Here is a 26180-nt window from a genome sequence, read left to right as displayed (position 1 = left end):
TTTCCAGAAGTTAAACATGCTATGAAATGTGATGGAAGGACAGTGGGGAATGGGGACTCTTTTTCTTGGGGTGTTCAGGAAAGGAGTCACCAACGACTGTGAAGGAAAGGAGGGAGGGGACCATGTGTGTGGATACTGGGGAAGAGCATTCCCCACAGAGGGAAGAGCCAGTGCAAGTCCCTGAGGTTTGGAAGCCAGTGTGAGTGAGAGGGAGAGATGGGAGCAGAGAAGTGATGGGGCAGGTCGTGTAGGGCGGGCCACGGGAAGACTGAGCTTCTCCCCTGAGTGAGGTGGAGCCACAGGAGGGCTCTGAGCAAGGGGCCTGACTCGGGTGTTCACGGGGTCCCTTGGGCTGCATGTGGGGGACAGACTGGGGAGGGGGCGGGGGGGAGTGGGGAGACCAGGGAGGAGAGGAGGATGGATAGGACCAGGGCGGGGCCGGAGGATCGAGGAGAAGCAGCACGTTCTGCGAGCCGTCCCCTCCCACAGGCCTGCCGGCAGGAGCCCAAATCTGCACCCTCCCCACGCTGAGAGCCTGGCGCCATGTTCGGGAAGAAGAAGAAGCGGGTTGAGATCTCGGCACCGTCTAACTTCGAGCACCGCGTGCACACGGGCTTCGACCAGCACGAGCAGAAGTTCACGGGGCTGCCCCGCCAGTGGCAGAGCCTGATCGAGGAGTCGGCTCGCCGGCCCAAGCCCCTCATCGACCCCGCCTGCATCACCTCCATCCAGCCTGGGGCCCCCAAGGTATGCTGGTGCCCACCACCGCCTCTCCTGACCCACGCCGACCCCCTTGGGGTGACCCCAGCCCTCAACCCCACACTTGACCCTGTGGCCAACACCTCCCCCTCCCTTGCTGACCTCCACACAGACACGCCCCAGTCCTCACCTTTCGCTCACCCCTCCACCCACTGATCCCTCACTTGGCCTCAACGCTGAGAACCCTACACCGACCTTGACCCTCCGACAGTCCCCCACACCAGCCCCAAGTCGTGCTCCTGTCCTTGGAGCCTCACGCCCTGAGCTCTGTGCTCCGGTCCCCAGCACCAGACTTGTCCTGGGCCTTCACCGGGCTCTCATCTCAGGACGAGGGACAGACTCGTTCCCTCACGACGACTGCCCCAAGTGCTCAGGGCTGGGCTGGGGGAGCCCAGAGGGGGCTCCTGACCAGCCCCGGGGTCCAGACCAGCTTCTTGGAGTCGGGGACACCGGAGCTGAGCCCTGAGGGCCGAGGACGAGGAGGAGTCATTGGGGCAAATGGTGGAGAGGCAGGGCTTTTAGTGGAGGAAACGGCCCACATGAAGCATTGGGGGTTTTTTGGTTTGGGTTTCTTCCCTGCCATCTGAGCAAAAGGGCAGAGTTGGGATTTGAATCAAGGTCCGTTTCCAAGGCCCATGTTCTTAACTCCTTTCGTGTCTTCGTGATCCCAGTGCCGGGCGTGGCCTATGGTGAGGCTGGTCTGGGGGCAGGGGGTGCGGCACCACGCAGCCTGCGAAGCCGGCCTCGGAGCACGGACTTTATCCGAAGGGCAGTGGGAACCGGGAAGGGCCATGGGCCAGGGAACGCAACCCGGGTTGTTCGGAGGGGTGGAGATGGGCCGGCTGGTCAGCAGGCTCAGCGCCAGGGGGCAGGCCCAGGGCTGACTCATCCTGCCCCGCCCCGGGCCAGCGGGCGTGGAAGCTCTCCCCCAGGGTCTCCAGCTGGCGGCCCACTGAGGCGTTCATGTGCCCCAGCCAGGGGGATTTTGGATACTTTGAATTCTCTGCCACTGCCTAAAAAAGCAAGAGGCTTCACATCCAAATCTCTATTTCTGGCTTCTCCTGACAGATCGGCTGGGGCCACTGGAGGGGCAGCTGCCACCGCAGGCGGGGTGCCAGCTCTTCTGGGCCCGCAGGCCCCACCCAGCCCACCTCAGTTCCATCCCCTACCCGGCCCTGTGGCTGCTTGTCTGCTGGTTATGCCCACACTAGGGCGCTTCCTAAAATCTAGCCCCTGCTCAGCCTGCCAGCCACGAGCCGTACCTGGGACTGTGTCTGCCAGGAGGAAGGGGCACCTTAAGTCACACAAAGGTGCCACACGGGCTGGCACTCTCCTGGGGCCCCTGTGGGCGCTTGTGTTTGCTGCCCTCGGCTGAGAAACTCCCTAGTCCTCCCAGACCCTCCCCCAACCCCCAGGGACTTCTCGACCTCTTATTCCAGCACCAAAGCCTGACCAGGTGTCTCCCTTGCTTCGCTGGGCCCCTGGGCAAGGCCAGGCCTCCAGGCTGGCAGCCAAGCCCAGGAGAGGCCGGGGGCAGGGGCTGGCCCCACAGGGGTACGGTGGCCTGTAGGAGGGTTTTGTGGGATCTGTGTTTTCTGCACATTTGAAGCGGTTCTGGCTTTAGGATGTCCGGCAGCCCATGTCCCTGCCTGCCAGTGATTGACGGCACAGTGCTGAGGGGCATGGGCTCTGCTCCCCTCAGCCTCCTCCCAGCCTGCCTGCCTTACTCACTCACTCACGGGTTCAGCAAATACTTATTGAGCACCTTCTGCATACCAGCCAGAACAGAAACAGACAGGAGGAAACCATGGCCTCCCTCACGATCATTGCACTGGGGGAGCAGGCCATGGACAGCTGTACGCAGGCTTTATGTCAGCTGGTTTTAAGTACTCTAGAGAACAGGAAAGCAGGGGAGGGGGATAGGGAGTGTTAGGGGCTGGCGTTTCAGACCACGGGTGGTCAGCGAAAGCCTCCAGCAAAGACCTGAAAGGGGGGTGCGTTGGGGAGGGGAGCTCAGGGCAAACTTGGGGGAAGACGTTCCAGGCAGTGTGAACAGCCAGTGCCTGAGGTAGGAGTGTGTCCGGTGTGTTTTAGGAGCAGTTAGGAGGCCCATGTGCCTGGAGCTGAGTCGGGGACAGGGGGAACCCTGGAGGCTGTGACCTGGATCAGGATGGTGGCCGTGGTGGGTGAGGGTGGATTCAGGACAGGCTTTACACAGGCATTCGCATTTGCCAGACTTGCTCCTGGGGCACTCCTGCCCTCTACTTTGGGCCCAAACCTTTCTGACTCTCCCTTTAACCCACCCTCAGCCTCCAGAGGAACAGAGAGCGTGGTTTGGAGTTAACAGCCCTGGCGGGCTGCAGGGGAGGAAGTGCCAAGCTGGGCCCTGGCCCCAGCATCCTGTAATTTGCAGCTCTCCAGGGCTGATTATGGGGTGGCATAGTCTCTGCCCTTCTTCCCCTGCACCCCACAGGGCAGGGACCGCCCCCCAGTCCGGAGAGCAAGAAAAAGACAGGGGTGCATCCCACGGGGAGGGGGCGACAGCCTGTCGGATGGGCAGGCTTTCCTCCCGCTCCCCTCCTGCCACCCAAGGCTAGGTGCTGGGGGAGGGGCAGCAGGGGCCTCCCTGCTCCTGCCCGCCCCCCCTGCCGCCCCGCCCTGTCATCACCCATGGCATTTCTTCATTCCGTCTCTGTCTTGTCTCTGTGTGTGTGTTGTGTTGTCCTGTCCTCGTGTGTCGGATACGCGTCCTGTGTCCCCCTCCTCCTTGCCCGGCCCCCACCCCGCCATTGCCCCGGACCCCAGACCATCGTGCGGGGCAGCAAAGGCGCCAAGGATGGGGCCCTCACGCTGCTGCTCGACGAGTTTGAGAACATGTCGGTGACGCGCTCCAACTCCCTGCGGAGAGACAGCCCGCCGCCACCCGCCCGTGCCCGCCAGGAAAACGGGATGCCCGTGGAGCAGGCCGCCACGGCCAGAGGGGGCCCAGAGAAGGCGGGCGGTCAAGGCCGGGTCGCCGGTCGCAGCGAGGCGGGTGGCAGCAGTGGAGACAGGCGGCGGGTGGGGCCGGACAAGAGGCCCAAGTCTTCCAGGGAGGGCTCAGGGGGGGCCCAGGAGTCCTCCCGGGACAAGCGCCCCCTCTCTGGGCCTGACGTCGGCACCCCCCACCAGCCTGCCGGTCTGGCCAGCGGGGCGAAAGTGGCAGCTGGCCGGCCCTTTAACACGTACCCGCGGGCCGACACGGACCACCCATCCCGGGGCGCCCAGGTAACTGCTCCCCCTGCCCCAGGACCGCCCCACTGTCCCCTTGCCCGGAGCTTCCCCGTTGCCACCCACCGACTCCAACCTGTGCCCAGCCCACCGTCCATCTGCATCCTGACCACCATGTGTCTGTCCCACAGCCGGGGTCCCCGTCCCTCTGGCCCCTCCACTGACAGCCACCTCTCTTTTCTGTTGCAGGGGGAGCCTCACAACGTGGCCCCCAATGGGCCATCGGTGGGGGGCCTGGCCGTCCCCCAGTCCTCCTCTGCCTCCCGGCCCCCCGCTCGAGCCCACGGCCCCCCCAGCCCTGGAGTGCTGGGCCCCCACGCCTCCGAGCCCCAGCTGGCCCCTCCAGCCCGCACCCTCGCCGCCCCCCCTGCAGCCCCCGCCCCTGGACCCCCCGGACCCCGCTCGCCACAACGGGAACCCCAGCGAGTGTCCCACGAGCAGTTCCGGGCTGCCCTGCAACTGGTGGTGGACCCCGGCGACCCTCGCTCCTATCTGGACAACTTCATTAAGATCGGCGAGGGCTCCACGGGCATCGTGTGCATCGCCACCGTGCGCAGCTCTGGCAGGCTGGTGGCCGTCAAGAAGATGGACCTGCGCAAGCAGCAGAGGCGCGAGCTGCTCTTCAATGAGGTGGGCCTGCTGCCCCTGCCTCCGCCCTTCACCTCTCCTCCTGGGGCTCTCCGCCCCGTGGTTTTTGAGGGCACATAGGGGTGAGGAGGGGAAAGGGCCTTCGGGGATGGGGTTCCCCAGGGCTGGGTTCTGGGCCCGGCTCCTGTCCTCACTCGTCACACCTCCCCAGGCTGTCTCCTCTGTCCCCACGATACCCATGGCCACGGCTGTCCTGTTCCTGGCCAGGCCCCGAGCCCCAGCTCCAGGTTCCCTTAATCCCCCTGAGCCCCACCCTCTGCGTGCCTTCCAGGCCCCTCATACCCACCAAGTCCCTTTCTGGCCCCGAAGCGTGTCCTCCAAACCTGCCTCTCCTGGTTCCCTGCCTCAGACAGGCCCCGCCACTCCTGTCCGCAGGCCGGAGCTCTGGACCTCCCTGGCCCCCACCCCGGCTTGTCAGCCCTGAGCCTGTCACTCCTTCCCCCATCCCCGTTCCTGTCCCCATGTAGTCCATTTTGCTCGGCCCTGCCCCCTGGGCATTCCGCACACCCCTTTACCGCCCCTTGCAGCGCCCCCTGGTGCCCTCAGGACAAAGGCCTGGCCTCTTGGCCGTGCATCTGAGATCCGCCCCCATCTAGGCCTCGCTTCTGTTTGACCTTAGGCTTGAGGGGCTCACTACCAGTGAGCATGTTGCAAAGGCAGACCCCTGGCTCCTTCCTGAGAGGAATCTGTGTTGGGAGCAGCCCCCGGCCCCTGATGCAGGAATCCCAGGAGGACGTCAGGTCCGGGGTCGTCTGACTCTAGCTCTTGCCTCCTGACCTCTCCACATTCCTCAGCTTTGCCCAGTGTAATGTGGCCCCTGTGAGCATCGTGTTCCCCCAGCTCCGTGAGGCTTTGCCTTGCTAGGCCTTCCTGCCCCTGAAATCTCTTCCCCCACCCCCCACCCCCCACCGCCTTTTATCTGACCCCAGCTCCGTGAGGCTTTGCCTTGCTAGGCCTTCCTGCCCCTGAAATCTCTTCCCCCACCCCCCACCCCCCACCGCCTTTTATCTGACCTGCCTAGTACCTGCTTGGCCTTCTGGTCTCAGCCCTGTGCTTAGACATCCTCATTCCAGCTCCCCCTCCCGACACCAGCCTGGCCATCAGAGCCACTCGCGGCCCAGCTCAGGGCTGGTCAGAGACCAGCGTCAGAAGTGTGGGGTGTGTGCGGGGCGGGAGCACCCCTGGAATAGAGTGCAGACGTCAGGCCCACGCTGCCTTTGAGGTCTCTTGACTTTGGCCGTGGGAGGACAGCCCAGGGGGACCCCGATGAGCAGGAGTGACGGGTGGAAGCGGACCCGCAGTGTGGCAGGGCCCACACCCGGGCTGAGAGGGAGGCGGGAGGGCTCCGGTGGCAGGGGCTGGCCGTCCTCCCTCCACCGCGCCGACCCGGCCTCCCATGCCCAGGTGGTGATCATGAGGGACTACCAGCACGAGAACGTGGTGGAGATGTACAACAGCTACCTGGTCGGGGACGAGCTCTGGGTGGTGATGGAGTTCCTGGAGGGAGGCGCCCTCACCGACATCGTCACCCACACCAGGTACTGCAGGACTGCTGGACCCTGTGACAGCCAGCCTGCTGGCTCCCCAGGGTGGACCTGGGTCCTCCTCAGACCTCTCCCATGATAGGACTGGCCCCCTCCAGACCCCTTGGGGTGGGGCCCTGTCTCAGAGCCAACAGGCTCTGTCCCCATCCGGCCCCCAGGGTGGGGCCATGTCCCCCTCAAAGCCCAGGGTAGTGTTGTGTCCCCCTTAAACCCCGGGGCGGGGCCCTGTCTGTCCCCGTCACTCACCCACCTACCCCCGCAGGATGAACGAGGAGCAGATCGCCGCCGTGTGCCTGGCCGTGCTGCAGGCCTTGTCCGTGCTCCACGCCCAGGGGGTCATCCACCGGGACATCAAGAGCGACTCCATCTTGCTGACCCACGATGGCAGGGTGAGGAACGGGGTGGCTTGGCCTTCCCCCACCTCTGCCCAGCTCTCCCTCTGCTGGTGGGGTGTGCTCTGACCCCCGAGTTCAGTCACGTGAGGAGCAGTAAGTTCCTTCGTTCCTCGTGCAGCAGTCCAGAGTCAGGGTCCACGCGAGTGGGGCCTCTGCCCCTTCGTTCAGGGGCTCAGGCTGGTGGGGGCTCTGCCGTCAGCACGGGCCGTTGGGAGCTGTAGTCTAGCCCTGGGCCCAGAGAGGGGAGACTCCATTTGGGTGGCCAGCCTCTCGGCCACCTGAGAACCTGCTCCTAGCCGGGCATCCAGGCATGGGCTGTGGACTCCAGTCCTGTCTCCCATCTTCTGGACGGAAGTTCTGAGTCTGAGGCCCATGGATGAGGCTCACGGTGACCAGAACCTGCATTTACGGTCCAAGAGCGAGCACGATTTTCAGTGGGAGGGCCCTTGACTTTCACCAGATTCTTGTTGGTGATTTGCCCGCCCTCCCCCAGGAACTTTAAGCCAGTCAGCAGAGGCGGGGGGTGGGGGGAAGGCTCAGTTTCACCGGGAGTCTCAGTTGGGGTCCACAAACACCTAAAAGTGTCTGCAGATGTGTTTAGGGGACATGTGTAAGCATGCTCTCTGGGGGTGGGAGGATCCACAGACATCCTCGAGAGTCTAGACAGGGCCCACGGCTCCGACAAAGGTATAAATCCTCGGTCTGGGGACGTAGCTGTTGCAGAGGCAGGCTGTGTCCCCTTGTACCCGCCTTGGACAGGGTTGCACCCCTCTCACACCTGCCAGCTGAAGGTGCGCTTCCTGCCGGGAAGCAGGGGCCCAGGGCACAGCATTGGGAGCCAGCCCCAGTCTGAGCCCCCGCCCAGCCTTTGGTACCCCTGGGACTCGGGCCACTTCCCCCAAGAGCCCCAGCGCAGACCCTGTCGCGGAGGCAGATGGTGCGATCTTGGGCAGGTGACACGGCTGAGGGCCCCAGCCAGGAGACGGCAGAGCTCCCCAGAGGCTCTAACCTCTGGGCAGCATCGTGGAGACCCAGCGCGTCCGAGGCCAAGGAATCAAATAGGTAGATGCCTCTGCTCACCCTGCCCCCACCAGCACCTCTGACCCTACTGCCTACATCCTGCTGCAGGTGAAGCTGTCGGACTTTGGGTTCTGTGCCCAGGTGAGCAAGGAGGTGCCCCGGAGGAAGTCCCTGGTCGGCACGCCCTACTGGATGGCCCCGGAGCTCATCTCCCGCCTCCCCTACGGGCCAGAGGTGAGCCAGAGGCGGCCGGCCGGCCCGCTCGGCACTGGTTTACGCTGTGACAGTCCGGAACAGCCAGAGTGCTGGGGGTGAGGGGCCCAGTCCCTGGGGACAGTCTGGGGGAGAAGTAGGCATGCCTGCGTGCACTCATTGCTGACTGGGCTCTAGTTTGGAGCCAGGCCAGTGCTCGGCAATGGGAACAGAATGCGGAGCAGAAGCGGCCCCGGCCCTGGCCCTGCCTGTCAGCCTGGGGCAGAGGCCACAAACGGGCTGACGTGCTCTGAAGATGCTCTTGCGAGCATTTTAAAGAGAGCTCTCACGTGAAAGTCTGAATTTTATCCTCTGTCAGAAAACCAAGAGCTCTGGCCACGTGGAGGCCAAGTTCCCGCACAGCAACCACCCGCAGGCGCTGGGGCTGCTCCACGTTAGCAAGTGCGGGGGCGCCTTCGTCTTGGCTGTAGTCCCCACCCGTCTCTATTGCCCGCTCTGACCTGCTTCACTCCCTGCCGTTACCTACCTGCCTGGTCTTTGAGCTGTGGCCTCTGGCCCTGAGGATTCCTCCACAGTCAACAAGGCTTGACCCAGGGCCGGTCCCAGGTGCCCTTGGAAGCATATCTTGGGGGAACCCCAGGCAGGAGTGGGATCACACTGGAGGGGAGGCTGGGAGGAGATTCTGAGGGACCATCTCAATCAGGACTGCCTGTGAGTGACAAAGCTATCTCAAACGGATTTAGCAAAATGGAAAGCTGTGGGTCCCTAGAATCTCCCCCCTGTAGTCTTCACTCAGGCAGGTGCTCCCCTGGTCAGCGCAGACATGACCCTGGCAACTCCAGAACACATCACGTGAGCCCTACAGTTTTCCTGAATATTTTGGTTGGAGTCTCAGGGTTGACTGTGACTGGCTCAGCTTGGGTCCTGTGCCCGTTCCTGAACCAATTACTGTGTCCGGACTCTTGCCGACTAGGCCACCTGGTCGTGCTCCATGGACTGAAGTAGGGGAGAGGGGGTTCTCCAGAGGAGCCCAGGGGAAGGAGGGGGGTTAGCAAAAAAGAAGGGGATAGATGCTGGGTGGGCAGAACCCTTCAGAGGGCTCCCTGGGTGAGGAGTGCATAGGGTCCGGCAGGCTAGGTATCAGCGAGGGTGTTCAGGGCCCAAGGATTCTAGGAGCGAAGAGGCAAAGACAGAACCAGGGCCATCCCTCTGTGGGTGTCCCTCGAGCACTGGCCACGCCTGCACAGCTCAGCCCTGCTGCCCCGTCCCCACCGCAGGTGGACATCTGGTCTCTGGGGGTGATGGTGATCGAGATGGTGGATGGGGAGCCCCCCTACTTCAATGAGCCACCCCTCAAAGCCATGAAGATGATTCGGGACAACCTGCCACCCCGACTGAAGAACCTGCACAAGGTGGGCCCCTCCCGCAGGCGGCAGGCAGGTGGGGGGGTGGGGGGACAGGGCTCCACCCAGCCCCGAACCCAAGCAGAGCGCTGGGTGCGGGCAGCACTGGGGTATGGATGGCTCCCTCCCGAGGTGGCGCTTACTGTGCGCTGGGTCACCCCCGTGTCCCCCAGGCCTCGAGTGTCTGTGTAAACTCTGTACCCTCACCACCCCACATCCCAGGAGTTGTGCTTAGGCTGGCCTGGCTGGACGCACACAGCATAGCCAGGTCCAGGAGAGGGGCCTTCGTGGTGAAGGAATTGCCTGGTGAGAAAGGGGTGCCTCCAGGGTCCTGCCGAACCTTGGAAATGGGGAGGGAATGAGCCCCTGGGGCCAAGCTCCTGGGACCTCTTTGCCCCCTCCCTAGGCAGTAGATGTTGTCAGCCCATTTGACAGAGGACAAGACTGAGGCCCCACAGCGAGTGAGCAGTGGAGCTGGCTCTCAGACCCCCGACCCTCTCGCCCGCCTCCTGACAGGTGTCGCCATCCCTGAAGGGCTTCCTGGACCGCCTGCTGGTGCGTGACCCGGCACAGCGGGCCACGGCAGCTGAGCTGCTCAAGCACCCATTCCTGGCCAAAGCGGGCCCGCCCGCCAGCATCGTGCCCCTCATGCGCCAGAACCGCACCAGATGAGGCCCAGCGCCCTGACCCTGAACCAAAGAGCCCCTTGGGTCGCCCCTGCCCTGCCAGAGGCCAGTGGAGGGCCGGCCCCTGCCCCTCCCAGCCCAGGAGACACTCTGTACGGCACTGCCCTCCTTGCTGGGGGGTGTGCAGGACCCTACTACTGAACTGCCGTTTTGATTTTGGGACTTTTAAAAAAGCGCAGGGACTTGTGGGAGCACACGAGGCTCCCAGGACCCGCCAACCCTCTGGGACAGGCCCGCCCCAGTGTTGTCCTGTCTCCAGGAAGGACGGGCAGCCTTCCCATCACTGGAAATCTGCAGTGGGGGCCACCAGGGGTGGAGACAACACTACGAAAGAGGTGTGTGTGCGTGTGTGTGTGTGTGCGTGCACGCGCGCGTGTGTGTGTACACGCATGTGTGCATGTAGAAGGCCCAGCTCCTCTGTCCTCCAGCCTGCGAGTGCGTGTCTCTGAGACCTCGCCTGATCCACAGCCCCTCCCCCCTGAGCCATTGCGGGGGTCGATCATGAATGTCTGAAGAGTGGCCTTTTCCCTTCGCCCCACACCCCTCTCTGTGGCTGGATGCGGAGACAGGGGTCAGGGCTTCCCACCCACCCCCAGCCTCTGCAGAACATGACTACTGCACCTGGAACAGCCTCCTCTTTTCTAGAAGTCTATTTATATTGTCATTTTATAACACTCTAGCCCCCATCTGGGGACGGATGGTCCCTGTCCCGCGGGGTGGCACCGGGGACAGGACCACTGCTTGAAGAATCGGGTTCCTGCCCCCTCAGCGCAGCCCTGCCCGCCCCTCCCTCAACTTAGTTTTACAATTAAACCAGTTTCTTGTTTTGTGTGTGTGCAGTGTGCATAGAGGCCCCCCCACCCCCGTCCAGGCCATCTTGGGGGGAGAATTGTTGGGGAGGGGCTCTAGGGTTGGGAGGGAGGCCTGGCTGACCCCAGGATTCCAGCCCAGTTCAGGGCCAGGGCCGTGTCTGTGGGTGGGCGGGAGTTCCAGGTCCAAGCAGCTGGTTACAGGGCTGGATTGATGCCCCCCAGGCCTGGAAGCAGCCAGTTTACCAGTCCATGTGCCATGATGACCAGTTTGCCAAATCTGCAGTTTGCTGGAAACCTATTTTAAAGGTTGTCTGGAGTGCGTTCAGTGGGTAGGAACTAATCCTTGGTGAGCTAACGTTAGGAAACCGGTCAACAGGCAGATGGGCTGCTGGGGCGTCGGCTAAGACAGATGGACCTGGAGCTGCCAGCCTCAGAAATATTCCATTGGCCATGTCCTGCCCTCCAGGCTGAGGCCGGGTCTCAGGGAGAGGAGAAAATCCGGCGACAGGAGACGGCGCGGCTTCTGCATTTTGGGCAGTGACTGACCCAGGCCAGTGTGGGCTCAGCGTATGTCCTTCCCAGCACCCTGGGAGGTGTCGGGGCAGCAGCGGCCTCCTGGGGACACTGAGAGACCAAGGAGGGGACCCCCTTACCAGAGGCCTCCAGGTGTCACCGGCACCAGGGACCTCAGTCTGGTTTGTGGGCTGGAAGTGTGTGGAGAGGAGCCAGAGAATCCGACCTAGTCCTGCCTCGCCCCCCACTGTCAGCCCCTACCCCACAGCACCCCTCTCCACAGGCCCTGAGTCCCCCAGGGATCCGGGCACTGTTTCTGTGTCAGCCTGGCCAAGTACACGCATGATCTAGATGGATGAACACAGAGATTTAAAGCATAGTGCAGGACGTCCCTGGTGGCGCAGTGGTTAAGAATCTGCCTGCCGATGCAAGGGACACGGGTTCGAGCCCTGGTCCGGGGAGATCCCACATGCCGCGGAGCAACTAAGCCGGTGCACTACGACTACTGAGCCTGCGCTCTAGAGCCCTTGCTCTGCAGCAAGAGAAGCCATCGCAGTGTGAAGCCTCATTCTGATGCCCCCTCAGGTTTGAGAACCGCTGAGATCTACAGTTGCTCTCGATAAGAGGCCAAGGAGTGCGGGACTCAGTCCTGCCCAGTCAGCAAGGTCCCAGCTTCCTTCCATCTTGCTGCTCCTCCATCCTAGGATTGTCACCTCTCCCACGTGAATAGGAGGGCACACCCCTTCCTTTTAAAGGGCAGTGACCCCAGAGCTTTCACCATTGCCTCTTTGGCCTGAGCTTGGTCACGTGGCCACACCCAGCAGCAAAGGAGGTTGGGAAATGTAGTCTTTATTCTGGACGACTGTGTGTCTAATTAAAACTTCTATTACTGGGACTTCCCTGGCGGTCCAGTGGTTAAGACTCCACGCTCCCAATGCAGGGGACACGAGTTCGATCCCCAGTTGGGGAGCTAAGATCCCACATGCTGCATGGAAAAGCCAGAAAAACGCTTCTGTAGAATCGTGATCCTCCATCCCTGCTATCCACTACATTCGCCAGGCTTCACCCCAGAGAACCCAGAGGCAGGCCCAAGTGTATGCGGGAGCAAATTGAAGGGGGGAAATAGATTGTTTAATAATAGTGTTGAAGAAATTGGTTCATTTTATTAAGAAAAAGAAAACTGAATCCCTACCGAATACAATGAAAGGGAACCCGAGATCAGTGCCGTGCAGGGCAGTAGCCACTAGCCACATGTGCCTATTTACTTTTAAATTAAATGAAATAAAATTAAGCATTCGGTCCCTCAGTTGCACTAGCCACACCTCACACGTTCAATTGCTACTTCTGGCCAGCGGCTGAGGATTAAACGGTAGAGATACGAAAACCTTCTATTATCTCAGTTCTGTTTTGACAGTGTTTTTCTCTAGCTGGATTAAATATCACCGTGGGGACTTCCCTGGTGGTCCGGTGGTCAAGAATCCGCCTTCCAATGCGGGGGACGTGGGTTTGTTCCGTGGTCGGGGAACTAAGATCCCACATGCCACAGGGCCACTCAGCCTGCACGCCGCAACTTAAGATCCCGTATGCTGCAACGAAGATCCCGCGTGCCGCAACTAAGACCCGACGCAGCAAAATAAATAAATAAATAAATATTTTTAAAAAAACACCGTGAAAGGTAAACTATAAAGTTGATAGAGGAAAATAATTGATGAGCTAGGGGCAGAGAAGGACTTCTGAAAACTCCCCCAAAGAAACAAATTATGAAGAAAAAAATCAATTGGATTATACCAAATTAAAAGGCCAACAGGGATGTGCGCAGGTGCTCAAACCAATTAGTAATCCGAGAAAAGCAAATTCAGCGATGAGCTGTCCTATTAACAGTACGAATCTGGTAAAAATTAAAGTCTGGCTTAGGTGAAGTGCTGCACATACGTATCTCGCAGTAATTCCGCTCCTGGGTGACTTCCCAAAGAAATTCTCCCTCGGGACCGTGCAGTATTTATGCAGGATCTGAGGGCACAAGGCAAGGGCTCCTGGGAAGCCATCAGGAGCCAGGGACCAAGTGTGCCCATGGGAATGGGGAGCCAAGCCAACCAAGTCTGTAAATCAAAAACTGTGGACATAAAAGAATAGTCCTCATTTGGCAAGACCAAAAAAAGAGACTCATTTATGGAACAGAATGGCTCACAGTGAGGAGAATGGAAGAAGGAGTGGGCTAGAGGGAAAGAATGAATGAAGGAGAGAGGGGTCTTGGGAGGAATAAAGGCCTTGAAGGCCATGCTGAAGGTCTGTTCTGTGAGCAAAGGGCAACCCCCTTTGGTGCGGATTGGAGTCTGGTCATAGGTATATAGAATGAGAATTATCCAGGCAATTATAACATGCAGCCAGGATTGAGAATGGTAGTTTATCTGCCACAGTAAGTCATTGGTGACCTCAAACTCGTGCCTGCCTCCTGCCGACGCCCCACAACGAGAAGGGCCCAGGAATCATCTCACACCTTCCCCCATTTCACAGATGTGGAGACTGAGGTCCATGGAGGGGAAGGGCCTGCCCAGGGTCACGCATCCTACGAGGGCCAGGCCTGAAGTCCTGGGTCCCTCACTGGCTTTCTGAGCCAGGCCTCAGGCTGGGCGGTGGGGCTGCAACAGTGAGCAGGACAGATCTGGTCCAGGAGGCTCCAACTCTGATGCCCCAGGGCCAGGCAGGTGACACTGGGGACTGGGGAAGTGGCCACACACGCCCCTTCGAAGGTCAGTCACTTCTCAGGGCTCCTTGGCTTTGCGGGGGTTTGGTCCAATGATGCAAAATGTTCTGATTTTCCTCAAGAGATCCTCGTTTTCATGTGAAAGCTTTTGAACTCAAAGGTAGGCAACTTATGAAAAACATTTAAGAATATCACGTGGGCCAAGCAAAATCAAGGGAATAGTTAACATTCATCAAAACCTTACTGTGTCCAGCGCTTTGCTGAGCTCCTAGTTTTACCTCATTTAATCCTGTAGTGGGTTAGTGTCCCCTCCCCACCCCACCCCCCCAAAAAAACCAGACGTGTCCCCGTGGAACCTGTAACTGTGACCTTATTTGGAAAAAGGGTCTTTGCAGATGTGATTAAGGACCTTGAGGTGAGGTCATCCTGGCTTATCTGGGTGGGCCCTAAATCCAGTGACAAATGTCCTTATAAAAGAAAAGCAGAGGTAGACTATAGACACCCAGAGAAGACCTTTTGAAGACGGGCAGAGATTGGAGGCCTGTGACCCCAAGCAAAACCGCACTGGGAGCCCCTAGAAGCAGGAAGAGGCAAAGAAGTCTTCTCCCTCTAAAGCTCTAGATGGAGCAAGTCCTTGCTGACACCTTAATTTCAGACTTCAGCTTCTAGATCTGTGAGAGAAAACATTTCTGCTGTTTTAAGCAACCCAGTGTGTGACAATTCCTTATGGCAGCCCCAGGAAACTAACACAACCCTCCTAGCAGCTCTCCGAGGAAGTACCTTCCTTGTCCCGTTTTATAGCTGGGAGACTGAGGAACAGAGACTCGAAGTCACCAGCCTGAGGTCACACAGCAAGAAAGTGGTAGAGGCAGGGTTCAAAGCCATCACCATGCCACAGCCTCCTGAAGACTGAGCAGGACCTCCCTTTCCAACCGCACCTGAGGGACCACAGGTCTCAACAGGAAAAGGGTCAACCTCTGTCTTACAGGGCCGCCAGTCAACTCAACTAGGCCAGACCCCAAAAAAGGAGACTCCGGAAGAAAGATGGCCACTCCAGGAGAAGACTGAGAGGTATTAGGCCTGGGGGGACAAAATGGGGCAGCAAATAGGGTCCTGGCCTCTCATTGGGGGAGGTCAGGACCCCTCGCAGCCTTTCCCCGGATGACCAAAGGCATCTACAGAAGTTTGGGGACCACTGGATTAAACAGAGTTAAACTCTCTCTCCCTTTCTTCCTCCATCCCTCTCTTCCCCACAGCTTTATCTCCGACTTTCTGTCCCCCTCTGTCTTTCTTATTCTATCATTTAATCTTATTTAGTGTTTGAACAGGTAACTGAAGCCCATGGTACAAAATATAGAAGATTCCAAAGGGAATGAGTTGCAAAGTCAACCTCCCTTCCTCTGCATCCCCAGCCTCTCGGTCCCCGTCCCCAGAGCCAGCCACTGATGCAAGTTTCTTGTATCTGCTTTCAGAAATGTATGCACACACCAGGAAATACCTACATGCATATACTGATATGTGTTCCACTTTGCGCAAATGTTAGCATACTGTACACATCCTTCTACACCTTGTTTTTTTGTGACCTAACAATGTATTCTAGTGGTTGATCCCAGTCGGTACATAAAAAGCAGCCTCGCTCCTATTAATGGCTGGGTGGTATTCCGTGACGCATATGAACCTTGATTCACTGAAACAGCCTCTGTTGATGGACATTCAGGACATTCAGCCTGCGGCTGTTTGCTGTTCTAAACAACGCCACAGGAGAGATCTTGCACGGACTTTCTATTTGGCAAATTTATCTGGTGTGCGTACGCCTCGCCTTCCCTGCCTGCCCCTGGACTCCCACCTGCCCTCTGTCCCACGTAATGCCTTGTGGGTATCCCTGACTCTCTGGATCCTTCCCTGGATCTGATCAACTCCATCCCAGTCCCTATAAGCATCTCTCCTTTTGCCTGTCTGCTTCAGCCTCTCTAGATCTCTCTACCTCTCTTCCCTTCTGTCTTCATCTTCATCACTCTGTCTGGATGTCTCTTTGTTTTCCTCCTTACCAGCGTCCCTCCTCCGTCTCCCCTCCTCCCACCCCTTCTCATTTCCTTCCTTCTACCCCAGCTCATCCCCACCTCTCTGTCGCCCCCCTACAGGGTGAAGCTGGCTCAACACATATCCCCACCTCAGAGCCCAGTGGTTTATATTTGGGGGACGTGGCACCCAACCTAGCACACCTTTCTCCCACCCTCACCCCACGCCTGACCTGGCTGGGCTCTCCCATCCCCTGCAGCCCTGGTGGAGAAGCCACCATCTGCTCCTCCAAGCCCTGGTGCCCGCCCTCCAGGACATCCCCCCCCCCCCCCGGCCCAGGACATCCCCCACCTCTTTCTTTCTCTGTACCAGCAGGATTGGGCCCTGAGACGCGCCGATGCACCTGGGGGTGATACTGGTTTTGCAGCAGGAGCCGTGGGAGCTAGACTTGTGCAGGTTGGATGTGGTTCTTGGGCTGGACAGAGCCTCTTCCTCCTGTTCGGGACCGGCCTTCTTGCCCTCCCTGCTCAGCAAATAGAGCAACCAGTCAGTGTCAACCCTGAGCTGAGGACAAATAATAAACAAATAATAATAATATATAAATAATAAATAATAATAAACAAACCCACCCAATAAATAAACAGGCCCTGCCCTGGTGAGGTTGACATTCTTACCGGGTGACACAGTTCATGACCAAGTGAACATACCCATGTACTCACAGGTATTTACAAACAACACTCAGTTCAAGAAAGAAAGAACAGGGTGTGGCAGGGGGTGGGAAATTGACCTGGTGGGGGAGGGCCCAAGATGCTTTATAGGAACCAATAGGGAACAATCACCGAGATGTATTGTTAGGTAGAATAAAGCAGGAAGGGTGTGTGCCTTGTGAAGAGATGACATTTGAATGGAGATGAAGGCATCCACTGGAGGCGTGGAGTGGAAGGCCTTGTAGGCAGAAGGGGCAGCATGTGCAAAGGTCCTGAGGTGAGAAGGAAGTTGGAGGGTCAAGGCCCAGCAAAAATGTGGGACTCACAGTGGGCGAAGAGGAAAGCGTGGGTCGCCTCAAGTAGCACTGTGGGGAGGAGAAGATAGCCCCATTTTATAGACTAAGCTTTGGAAAGAAGGAAAGTCCTTTGCCCAGGGACACACGGAGTAAGGGTGAGGCCTTGAGCTCAGGCAGCCCTCTGCTCCTCACCACCAAGATCCCAGATCTGCAGCAGCATCACCTCTCGCGTGGGCGCAGGGGTGCGGAGCCCAGAAGCCTGCACTTAACAAGCCCTCCAGAGGATTCCAACACATGATCTTTTTTTTTTTTTTTTCCTGTTCTAACACACCAACTTGAGAACCACTGAACCAGGCTCTCCTGCCTCGCCCAATTTTGCTCTTGCCCTATGAGGAATCCCTGTCCATTGTGGGTTGACTGATGGTCCCCCCAAAAGATATGTTCACATCCTAATCCCCGGAACCTGCGAGTGCCACCTTTTATTTGAAAAGAGGGTCTTTGTAACTATAATTAGGTTGGAGACCTTGAGATGAGGTCATCCTGGATTATCCAGAAGAGCCCTAAATTCAGTAAGTGTCCTTATAAGAGTGAGACAGAGGGAAATTTGAGAGCAAAGGAGGAGGCAATGTGACCACGGAGGCAGAGACTGGAGTGATTCGACCACAAACCAAGGAATGCCAGCTGCACCAGGAGCTGGGAGAGGCGAGGAAGGCTTCTCTCCTAGAGCCTTTGGAGTGAGCACTGCCTGCCAACTTGATTTCAGACTTTGGCTTCTAGAACCACGAGAGAATACATTTCTGTTGTTTAAGCCACCGAGCGTGTGCTAATTTGTCTCAGAAGCCCTAGGAGATGAATCCACTCTCTAATGGGGCAGACCGAGCAGCAGACTCCAGCCTGACTTCCCACCTCGGGCGGAAGACTGAGCCCACGCAGGCTTCCCTGTCACCGTGCCCGGCACCGGCTTCATCCTGTCATTTCCCCGAGAGCTCTGAGTCTTCTTATGAGTGGAATTCAGAGCTGCTGGGATGTAAAGAGAGGGGCAGGGGTGGGGTTGAGGTGCACTGGGACCAACTGGATGACTTAGAAATGGGGCTGCAAACTAGAATCTGATCGGGGGGGGGCGGGTCTGAGGAGCCGGGAGGGGTTTCAGGGAGAGCAGAGCCATGGTCAGATGGCTGGTGAAAAGGATCATGGTGCTGGGAGTTAGACACTAGCATGAGGAGCTTGAACCCTAACCTGGGCCACCCTCCCCTCCCTGGGGATGCAGACTCTGGGGCCAGACAGTGGGGGTTCAAATCCCAGCTCTGCCACTTTCTGGCTGTGTGACCTTGGGCAGGACACGTCACCTCTCTGTGCCTCAGTTTCTTCATCTGTGAAATAGGTTTAATGATAATACCTACCTTAGAGGGTGCATTTGATTCACAGACATAGAGCACATAGTGCCAGGCACACAGTAAGTGCTCCATTATTGCTATTGTTTATTTGTTTTGTTTTGTTGCGGCTTGTGGGATCTTTGTTTCCCAACCAGGGATTGAACCCCGGCCCTCAGCAGTGAGAGCTCGGAGTCCTAACCACTGGACCGCCAGGGAATTCCCATCACCCCTTTAGACGTCCAGTACTGACACCTGAGATAAAATACTTGATTTCGTGCCCACCCTTCGCCCTCAATCTGTTCTGACCTCGTTTTCCCCTCTCTGCAAATGGTGCCACCTTCTTCTGCCCATTGCTCAACCCTCAAGTCCAATCAAGCCTTTCCTCTTTGTCAGATCAGCAAAGATATTAAACCTGTCCTCGACCAGTCACTCTATGGCCCCACCCTGGTCCTGCCCACCCCCAACTCCTTCCTCATTGTTTCCTTGCCCCCTCCCTGCCCTCACTCAGCCAGAGATCAATTCATCACTTGCCAGCCAAAAACTTCCCCATAGTTTCACTTTGCATTTATTACACTTAGATAAATCCTACAGAGCTGCCCACCCCATCCTCTCTCTGATCTCATCTCCCCTGCGTTCCCTCCATTCCAACCACACTGGCCTCCCTCCTGTTCCCCAAATGCACCATGCCTGGTCCCACCTCAGGGCCTTTGCACTTGCTGCTCCCTCTTCTTCAGGTCTCTGCTCAAATGTCACCTCCTCCGAGAAGCCCTCCCTGACCACCTCAGCTAAAACAGGCTTCCCACCCGCTGCTCTTCCCTGTCATCACAACCTTTTTTCACCATCAAAGCATTTCATGCTGCTTGTCAATTAGTTACTTGTTGAACAGTTGAAGCCTGTCCCTCCTCCCACGAGGAAGCCCCATGGGGACAGGAATCTGTTCTTTCACCATTATATCCGCAATGCAGAGGCCTTGGCCACTGTGGATGTTTAATAAGTATTTGTTAAAAGAACAAAAGGTAGAAAGGGCAATGGGAAGTTATGGATCCTTGTTTTCTTCATATATATTTTTTGTTCACACAAATAGTAGCCTATGAGGCCCACTATTCTAGATCTGGCCTTTTTCACTCAATAGGCTTGTTGCTATTTCCTTGTTTGTACGTGGAGAGAGTTACCATATCCTTTCTGCTTTGTTTCTTATTGAGGTATAATTTACACACAAGAAAATACACCCATTTTAAAGGTACAGTTTGATGAGTTTTGGCAAATGTATACACCCATATAACTACCACCACAATTAAGATAGAACTTTTGGGAACTTCCCTGGTGGTCCAGTGGTTACAACTCTGCACCTCCACTGCAGGGCGCGTGGGTTCAATCCCTGGTTGGGGAACCAAGATCCCTCATGACCTGAGGTGCCACCAAAAAATACAAAAAAGTAAATACACACAAAAGAAAGATAGAGCTTTTTTTCTCACTCCAGAAAGTCCACGCCCCTGCCCCGCAGCCTAGGAAACCACCAACCTGTTTTTCTGATTCTAGATTACTGTTGCCTTGTCCAGAATTTTCTAGAAACGGAATCACACAGTACGTGCTCATTTCTGCAGGGCTTTTGTCAGTCTGTGTGAGGATTTTTAGGTTCATCCATGTAGCTGCATGTTTGGCTAGTCATTCCATTTTCTTACTGAGAGCATCCCACAGTGTGGACATAGCACGGCTGGTTTATCCACTCGCCTGTCGACGGGCACCTGGGTGGGCTTGCTCTGGAGTCATCATGTGAAAGCTGCATTGGGTGTGGGTCTTTTGGTGGCCATGGCTAAATCCCCAGGAGTGGGATGGCTGGCCTGTAGCGTGGGAGCATATCTGGTTTTATGAGAGATTGCCAATTTGTTTTCCAAAGTGGTCACACCATCGCTCGTACTTTTTAATGTTTCATGACACATGAGAGGTGGCTGTGGGGAGGTGTGCTGTGTTGGTCATCCAGGCCTTGGCCCTTTTGAAAAACAGCCTTTCAGAGCTTGAGTCCCCACACTGGGACCTTTACCGCTCAGAAGGTGGAGAAAGGAGACGTTTGCGATCTAATGTTGAAGACACTTGGCTCTGTATGGCCCTGGTTGTGTCCCTGGATCCCTCAGATTTAAGTAAAAATGTTTCTCATAGTATGGAATGATGGGGTGGGTGCTTCTAAAATTTTAGATTCTGGGGCCCAGAGGGACTGAATTAGACTCCTGGGAGTGGGGCTTGAAAATACACATATAAAATAAGCTCCCTGGGTGAAACTAATGAGCCCTAAAGTTTGGGAACCACTGAGTATGGGGATATGGGTGAGAGGGAAGGGCATTCTGGGTGGAAAGAACTTTCTGAGCGAAGTCCCTAAGATGGGAGAGAACAGGGAGCAGAAATACAGGGTCTCTAATGCTGGCAAAGAGCTGGGATTTTTCTCCGGCATTGGGGAGCCATGGCAGGTTTAAGTGGGGGAGCGACTGCTTGGGTTTAAGCTTTCATAAGACCCCTCTGGCTGTGGCGTGTGTGTGTGTGTGTGTGTGTGTGTGTGTGTGTGTGTGTGTGTGTAAGAGAAAGGGGTGAGGACCCCAGGAGGGAGATAATGTGGACACCATGGCAGGAGGGTGGCAGACAGAGGAGGGGTGTTGATCCCCATTCTATAGACTTGCTGCGCTTTTTTTTAGGTTTCTGGCTCTGAGCCACTCCCTGCCCTGGATTCTGACCAGGGGACAGCTCTGAGTCCACTAGACAGACACTCCTCCTTCTCTCTCTGTCCTTTCCTCCTCCCCCTCCCCCTCTTTTCCCCTCCCCCTCCCCCTCCTCCCCCTCCCCCTCCTCCAGTGAGGACAGGTGGGCAGCCAGCCAGACAAGACTGTGGGTTTGTGCGCTTGTAGTGGCCAAGGGAGTATTTCCGGTTGTGCGTGTGTTGCGGGCTCTGCGAGTGTTTGTCTGGGAATCTCCTGGAGACTTCCAGGTGCAGCGGGGCTATTGCACATTCGTTGGTTTGCCCGCTTCCATGGGTCCTCCCTCCTCCCAGGACCCTGGCTAATTCCCAAGTTTCCCAGGATAGGTCACTTCACCTCTCTTGCCTCAGTTCCCCAATCTGTCAATGGAGGTACTATTACCAGTTCCCACCTCCCAGGGTTGTAAGATTTAATGAGTTAAAGACAGACAATAAATGTAACCATTTTCTCCTGTCTGTTTCTGTGTTGAGCCAGTGTTTCTCTCTAGGGGCAGTTTGAATCTGAATCCCTGTGTATCTCACTGAGATTCTGTGTCCAGCTCGCCGCACACCAGCTGTGCAACCTTGGGTGGGTTACTAGACCTCTCTGAGTCTCAGTTTCCTCAAGCATCATCATTCCGGTGTGAGCTCAATTCTGTATGTCTGCAGTATGTGTCTCTCAGGGTCTTGTGGGAATCTGAGGCAGGAGGTACCCATGGAAGCATATGGGGTTATCTGGGGCAGTATGGGACCAGGCCTGTGAGGTGGGACTCTGTTTCCTCATCCGTGAAATGGGGATAACAACAGTTCCCCACTCAGGGTTGGTGTGCAGGCGGATGCTGGAGCGCTTGGGCCGACATGAAGCTCCACACACGTTCTCTATTCTTTCTTTTACCTATAAAATGCCCACAATAGTAGCACCTACGTCGTTAGAGGATGAAATGAACTTGTAAGCGCTTAGGACAGCACCTAGCGAGCAGAAAGCTCTCACTGTGGCACTTGTTACTGGTAACCTGTGTGGGACTCTGAGCCTGTGCTTACCGGGGCCGGGTGTGGGATGTGGCATGGGCAGAAAGGGGCTGTGGGCGTCTGGCCCTACAGGTTCCTCTGCCATCCTACTTCCTCTGCACCCCGACCTCCTACCCCAACCATCACTCCAGCCCTCACTCCAAACTCCCTATGACCTCCGAGGGAGGAAGCTTTGGCAGCTGTGCCACCTGCCCCAGCCCCAGGAAGGGATGCAAGGCACCCTGATACCAGAAGGGGTTTCTGCTTCCCTCTCTGGTGCTATCTCAGTGTCTCCCTGATGTTCCCCATCTCTGTGACTCCCCATCTCAGGCTCCAGGTCTCTCTCTGACCTCCACTGCACCCCCACTATGTTTCCAGAACAGGAAATGTCAGGTCCCAAGGTTGTGTCCCACGTCAGGGCAGAGGAGGAACTGGCAGAGGACCTACCCTCCCAGCCCCCACCCCTTACTGCCTAGCTGAGGGGGGTGGGAAGAGGGGGGCTTCATTAATTAACCTCTAATCCTGCCATGCGGGATCTTAAAGAGGTGGATGTGCCCCGGAGCCCTGGCATTAGCGCCTTGGTCCCACCCCTCTCCCAGGGCTGGTGTATGGGTCCTCAACTGGCCCTGGGGAAACTGGGGCAGGAGGCTTGGGAAACGGAGCAGGGCCAGGACCCGGACTCCTACAGTCTGGGAAAAGGAGGCGCTGTGACCTGGACAGCTGGATCTGAGGGAGGAGGGCCTGGGGCCCCAGAGCCTTCCCCCAACACACCCTTCGCTTAAATGCCAGCCGAGGCGCTCCGCCCTCTCCCGCCCTGGGTTAATTCCGAGCCCTGCAGAGGAGCCGGGAAAGTCTCCCAGACCCGACGGATGGAGGAGGTGCGGGAAGGACCAGCGCTCGGTGGCGGGATGGAGGAACCCTCGAGCACCCAGGAGCTGCCGTCGCCGCCCCCGCCCCCGTCGCCGCCGTCGCCCGCGGCCCCCGAGACCCCCGGGTTCCCGGTGCCTGAGCAGCCGACCGAGGCCCATGCACAGCAGCTGCTGCTACAGGAATGGGCGCCGCCGGGAGGGAGCCTGGAGCTGCCCCCGCGCCTCACCTGGAAGCTTCTCTTCCTGCAGCGGCCGCTCTACCGCAACCTGCTCCGCTCTCCCAACCCCGAAGGTGTGGGACAGAAGTCCGCGCGGGGCTGGAGGCGTCTCTGCCTTCTTTCCCCAGGCTCACTCACCCAGACCGTCTGTCTCTTCTTCTTTCCGTCTGTTTGCTTGTCTCTCTACTCTGTTTCTCCGTCGTTGTCTATTAGTGTGCCTCTCTCTTTTTATTCCTCTACATCCCTCTCTGTCCCTTTTTGTCATTGTGCCTCTCTCTGTCTCCTTGTGTCTCTTTGTCCCACCTGCATCTCTGTTTCTTTCTACGTCATGTGTCTCCGTCTATCTCTCCCTGTGTCTCTTTGTCTCACCCCGTATCTCTCCCTCCCTCCCTCCGCCCATATTCTATCTCTTTTTCTTGGTGCCTCTCTCTCTGTCCCTCTGTCTCTGTCTCACCACAACGCCCTCCCTCTCCAAGCATTGTCCCTCTGCCCCCAGGACATTCTCAGGGCTCTCCCAGGGCCATGACTCACCACTCACCCCTGCCTGGCTGGTCTGGTCTGATTCCTGCTCTTCCAGCCCGCCCTGGGGTTAGAAAGTGGGGAGCTTTCGGAAGGGGGACAGCTTCAGCGCGCCTGAGGCTCTGCCTCCCTGCACATTTCAGGCATCAACATTTATGAGCCAGCGCCCCCCACTGGTCCCACACAGCAACCCCTGGAGACTCTGGGTAAGCGCTTTGTGGCTAGCCCGGTGCTGAGGGGCTGGCCCTGGAGAAAGGGCACATTCTAATCCTTTGCTCATCCACCCGCCAGGCAATTTCCGAGGCTGGCACATTAAGACGGAGAAGCTCCAGCAGGGCCTCAGGTGAGTGGCCGGGACCCACGGTGACCTGCCTGTGATTCCTTGTTCCGGCCTTCCTCTCTGTGGGACCTGGAGAAAGTCTTTGCCTCTCTGGGCCCTAGTCTCCCGCTCTGTAAACAGGGTTAGTCATAAGAGCATGCCCATAAAACGCACGCCTGGCTCGCTGGGAGTAGGCTGCACATAGTAGGTGTTAAATAAATAGCAGTTAATATTGTTCCTATGCTCAGCCTCTTTCCGTAGGAGGGGGAGGGTCAGCCAGGCCACCAGCTATCTGCCATTAAACCAGGCCCTGCTTCTGAACGGTGGGTGGGATGGTGCGACTCAGAAGCTCAGAGTCACAGCCACCTGGGTTGGGATCCCAGCTCTGCCACTTCTTTGCTGCTCGATCTTGACACGTCAATTCCCTTTGTGAGCCTCGGTTTCCCCATCTGCAACACGGGGCTCAGGATTACCTTCAGAGGAGTTCACGGGAACTGAGGCCGTGAGGTAGGCTGAGTGAGCTCTCAGTGCCCTTACGCCGGTGCCCTCGACGTCACTTCCAGGGTGCCCTGCTTGCTGGGGCCAGGCTGGCCTGGGAGAATCCCCACCTCCCCTGTGCTGTCTCTCACAGCTGGACCGTGAAGCAGCAGCGTGTGGACCTGCTGGCGGAGGGCTTGTGGGAGGAGCTGCTCGATGTGGAGCAGCCACACATCACGGTCATGGACTGGTACGTGCCTCTGTACCACCGGCCTGCCCAGCCAGGTCGCACACAGGCACTCCCCGAAGCGCAAGCCTCACGCCATCCTCCCAGAGACCCTTCGGCCCCTGCAGGACCCAGCCCTGCCCACCTCTGTGGCCCCTTCTCTCTGAGTCCGTTCTTGCAGTGTGCCAGCCCAGAGGCTGTTCCTTCTTCCTTGGATGCCGGCCACCCTCTTTTCTTGAGGCGAAGTCCCCTCTCTCCTTCAGGAGTCCGTACATGTGGCTCCACCAGGAAGCCTTCCCCTGGCCGCCCTCAGGTTGTGTCAGATGCATTATCCCCCAGTGCCCCGATTTCCCCCATCTCGGCCCTGACCATTCCTGTTTGTCACCGCCTGCTGACATGTCCGCCTCCCCCACTGGACCATGAATCCCATGAGGGTGGCGCGTGGGGTTGTCTTGGTCGCTGCTGTGGTGCCAGCACCACCCAGCCCCGGTGCACAAAGCGGGTGCCAGTGAGTGTCGACAGGCGACTGAGCCGGGGTTTGGGGCTGGGAGGTAGGGGCAGTGGAGGCAGCTGAAGGCCTGGCCCCACCCCCAGGTACGAGGACAGCCGACTGGACGTGTGTGTGTATGAGCTGCACGTCTGGCTGCTGGCAGCTGACCGCCGCACAGTCATCGCCCAGCACCACGTGGCCCCCCGGACCTCTGGGAGAGGCCCCCCTGGCCACTGGGTCCAGGTGAGACTCCCTACCCCGTCTGCCACCCGCACACACGCTTTCGCATCCCAAGACCTCACAGAGGGAGGAGAGCAGGGTTTATGGGTCCCTCATAAGAACTTCTTCCTGACCCTGGTGCTGCCCCAGGTGTCCCACGTATTCCGCCAGTACGGCCCTGGCGTCCGCTTTGTCCACTTCCTCCACAAGACCAAGAACCGGATGGAGCGCGGTGGGCTGCTGCGGACGAGGGTGACCGACTCCTCCGTGTCTATGCAGTTCAGGGAGTGATTGGCTGGTTCCGGGCCCGTTCTGACCCCTTGTCGTATCCATCCACCCCTTGACACCTCCCTGACGGGCCCGTTCTGACCGCTTGTCGTATCCATCCACCCCTTGACACCTCCCTGACGGGCCCGTTCTGACCGCTTGTCGTATCCATCCACCCCTTGACACCTCCCTGACGGGCCCGTTCTGACCGCTTGTCGTATCCATCCACCCCTTGACACCTCCCTGACGGGCCCGTTCTGACCGCTTGTCGTATCCATCCACCCCTTGACACCTCCCTGACGGGCCCGTTCTGACCGCTTGTCGTATCCATCCACCCCTTGACACCTCCCTGACGGGCCCGTTCTGACCCCTTGTCGTATCCATCCACCCCTTGACACCTCCCTGACGGGCCCGTTCTGACCGCTTGTCGTATCCATCCACCCCTTGACACCTCCCTGACGGGCCCGTTCTGACCGCTTGTCGT

At 57.9% G+C, this 26180-nt stretch overlaps 2 protein-coding genes across 3 annotated transcripts; both read left to right on the top strand.

The window, feature by feature from the left end:
* The first annotated feature begins 543 nt into the window (after window positions 1-543).
* Window positions 544-9924, top strand: PAK4 (p21 (RAC1) activated kinase 4). 2 transcript variants are annotated; one of them, XM_065898704.1, is made up of 8 exons: window positions 544-747; window positions 3565-4026; window positions 4219-4659; window positions 6082-6215; window positions 6484-6610; window positions 7745-7870; window positions 9127-9261; window positions 9769-9924. In XM_065898704.1, the coding sequence occupies exons 1-8, from the start codon at window positions 544-546 to the stop codon at window positions 9922-9924; spliced, it is 1785 nt and encodes a 594-aa protein (XP_065754776.1). The 2 variants fall into 2 exon arrangements, with proteins under 2 accessions (XP_065754776.1, XP_065754777.1); XM_065898705.1 differs by lacking the exon at window positions 3565-4026.
* A 13037-nt stretch (window positions 9925-22961) lies between these two features.
* Window positions 22962-25720, top strand: NCCRP1 (NCCRP1, F-box associated domain containing). The gene is made up of 6 exons (XM_065899717.1): window positions 22962-23253; window positions 23842-23904; window positions 23990-24041; window positions 24649-24744; window positions 25315-25453; window positions 25580-25720. Exons 1-6 carry the CDS (start codon window positions 22962-22964, stop codon window positions 25718-25720), a joined length of 783 nt encoding a protein of 260 aa, XP_065755789.1.
* The last annotated feature ends 460 nt before the right edge of the window (window positions 25721-26180 follow it).

Source organism: Phocoena phocoena, chromosome 20 (assembly GCF_963924675.1).
Source record: "Phocoena phocoena chromosome 20, mPhoPho1.1, whole genome shotgun sequence".
Lineage (NCBI taxonomy): Eukaryota > Metazoa > Chordata > Mammalia > Artiodactyla > Phocoenidae > Phocoena > Phocoena phocoena.
Note: the sequence above shows the minus strand (reverse complement) of the source record. Positions and strands in the feature narration are given on the sequence as shown.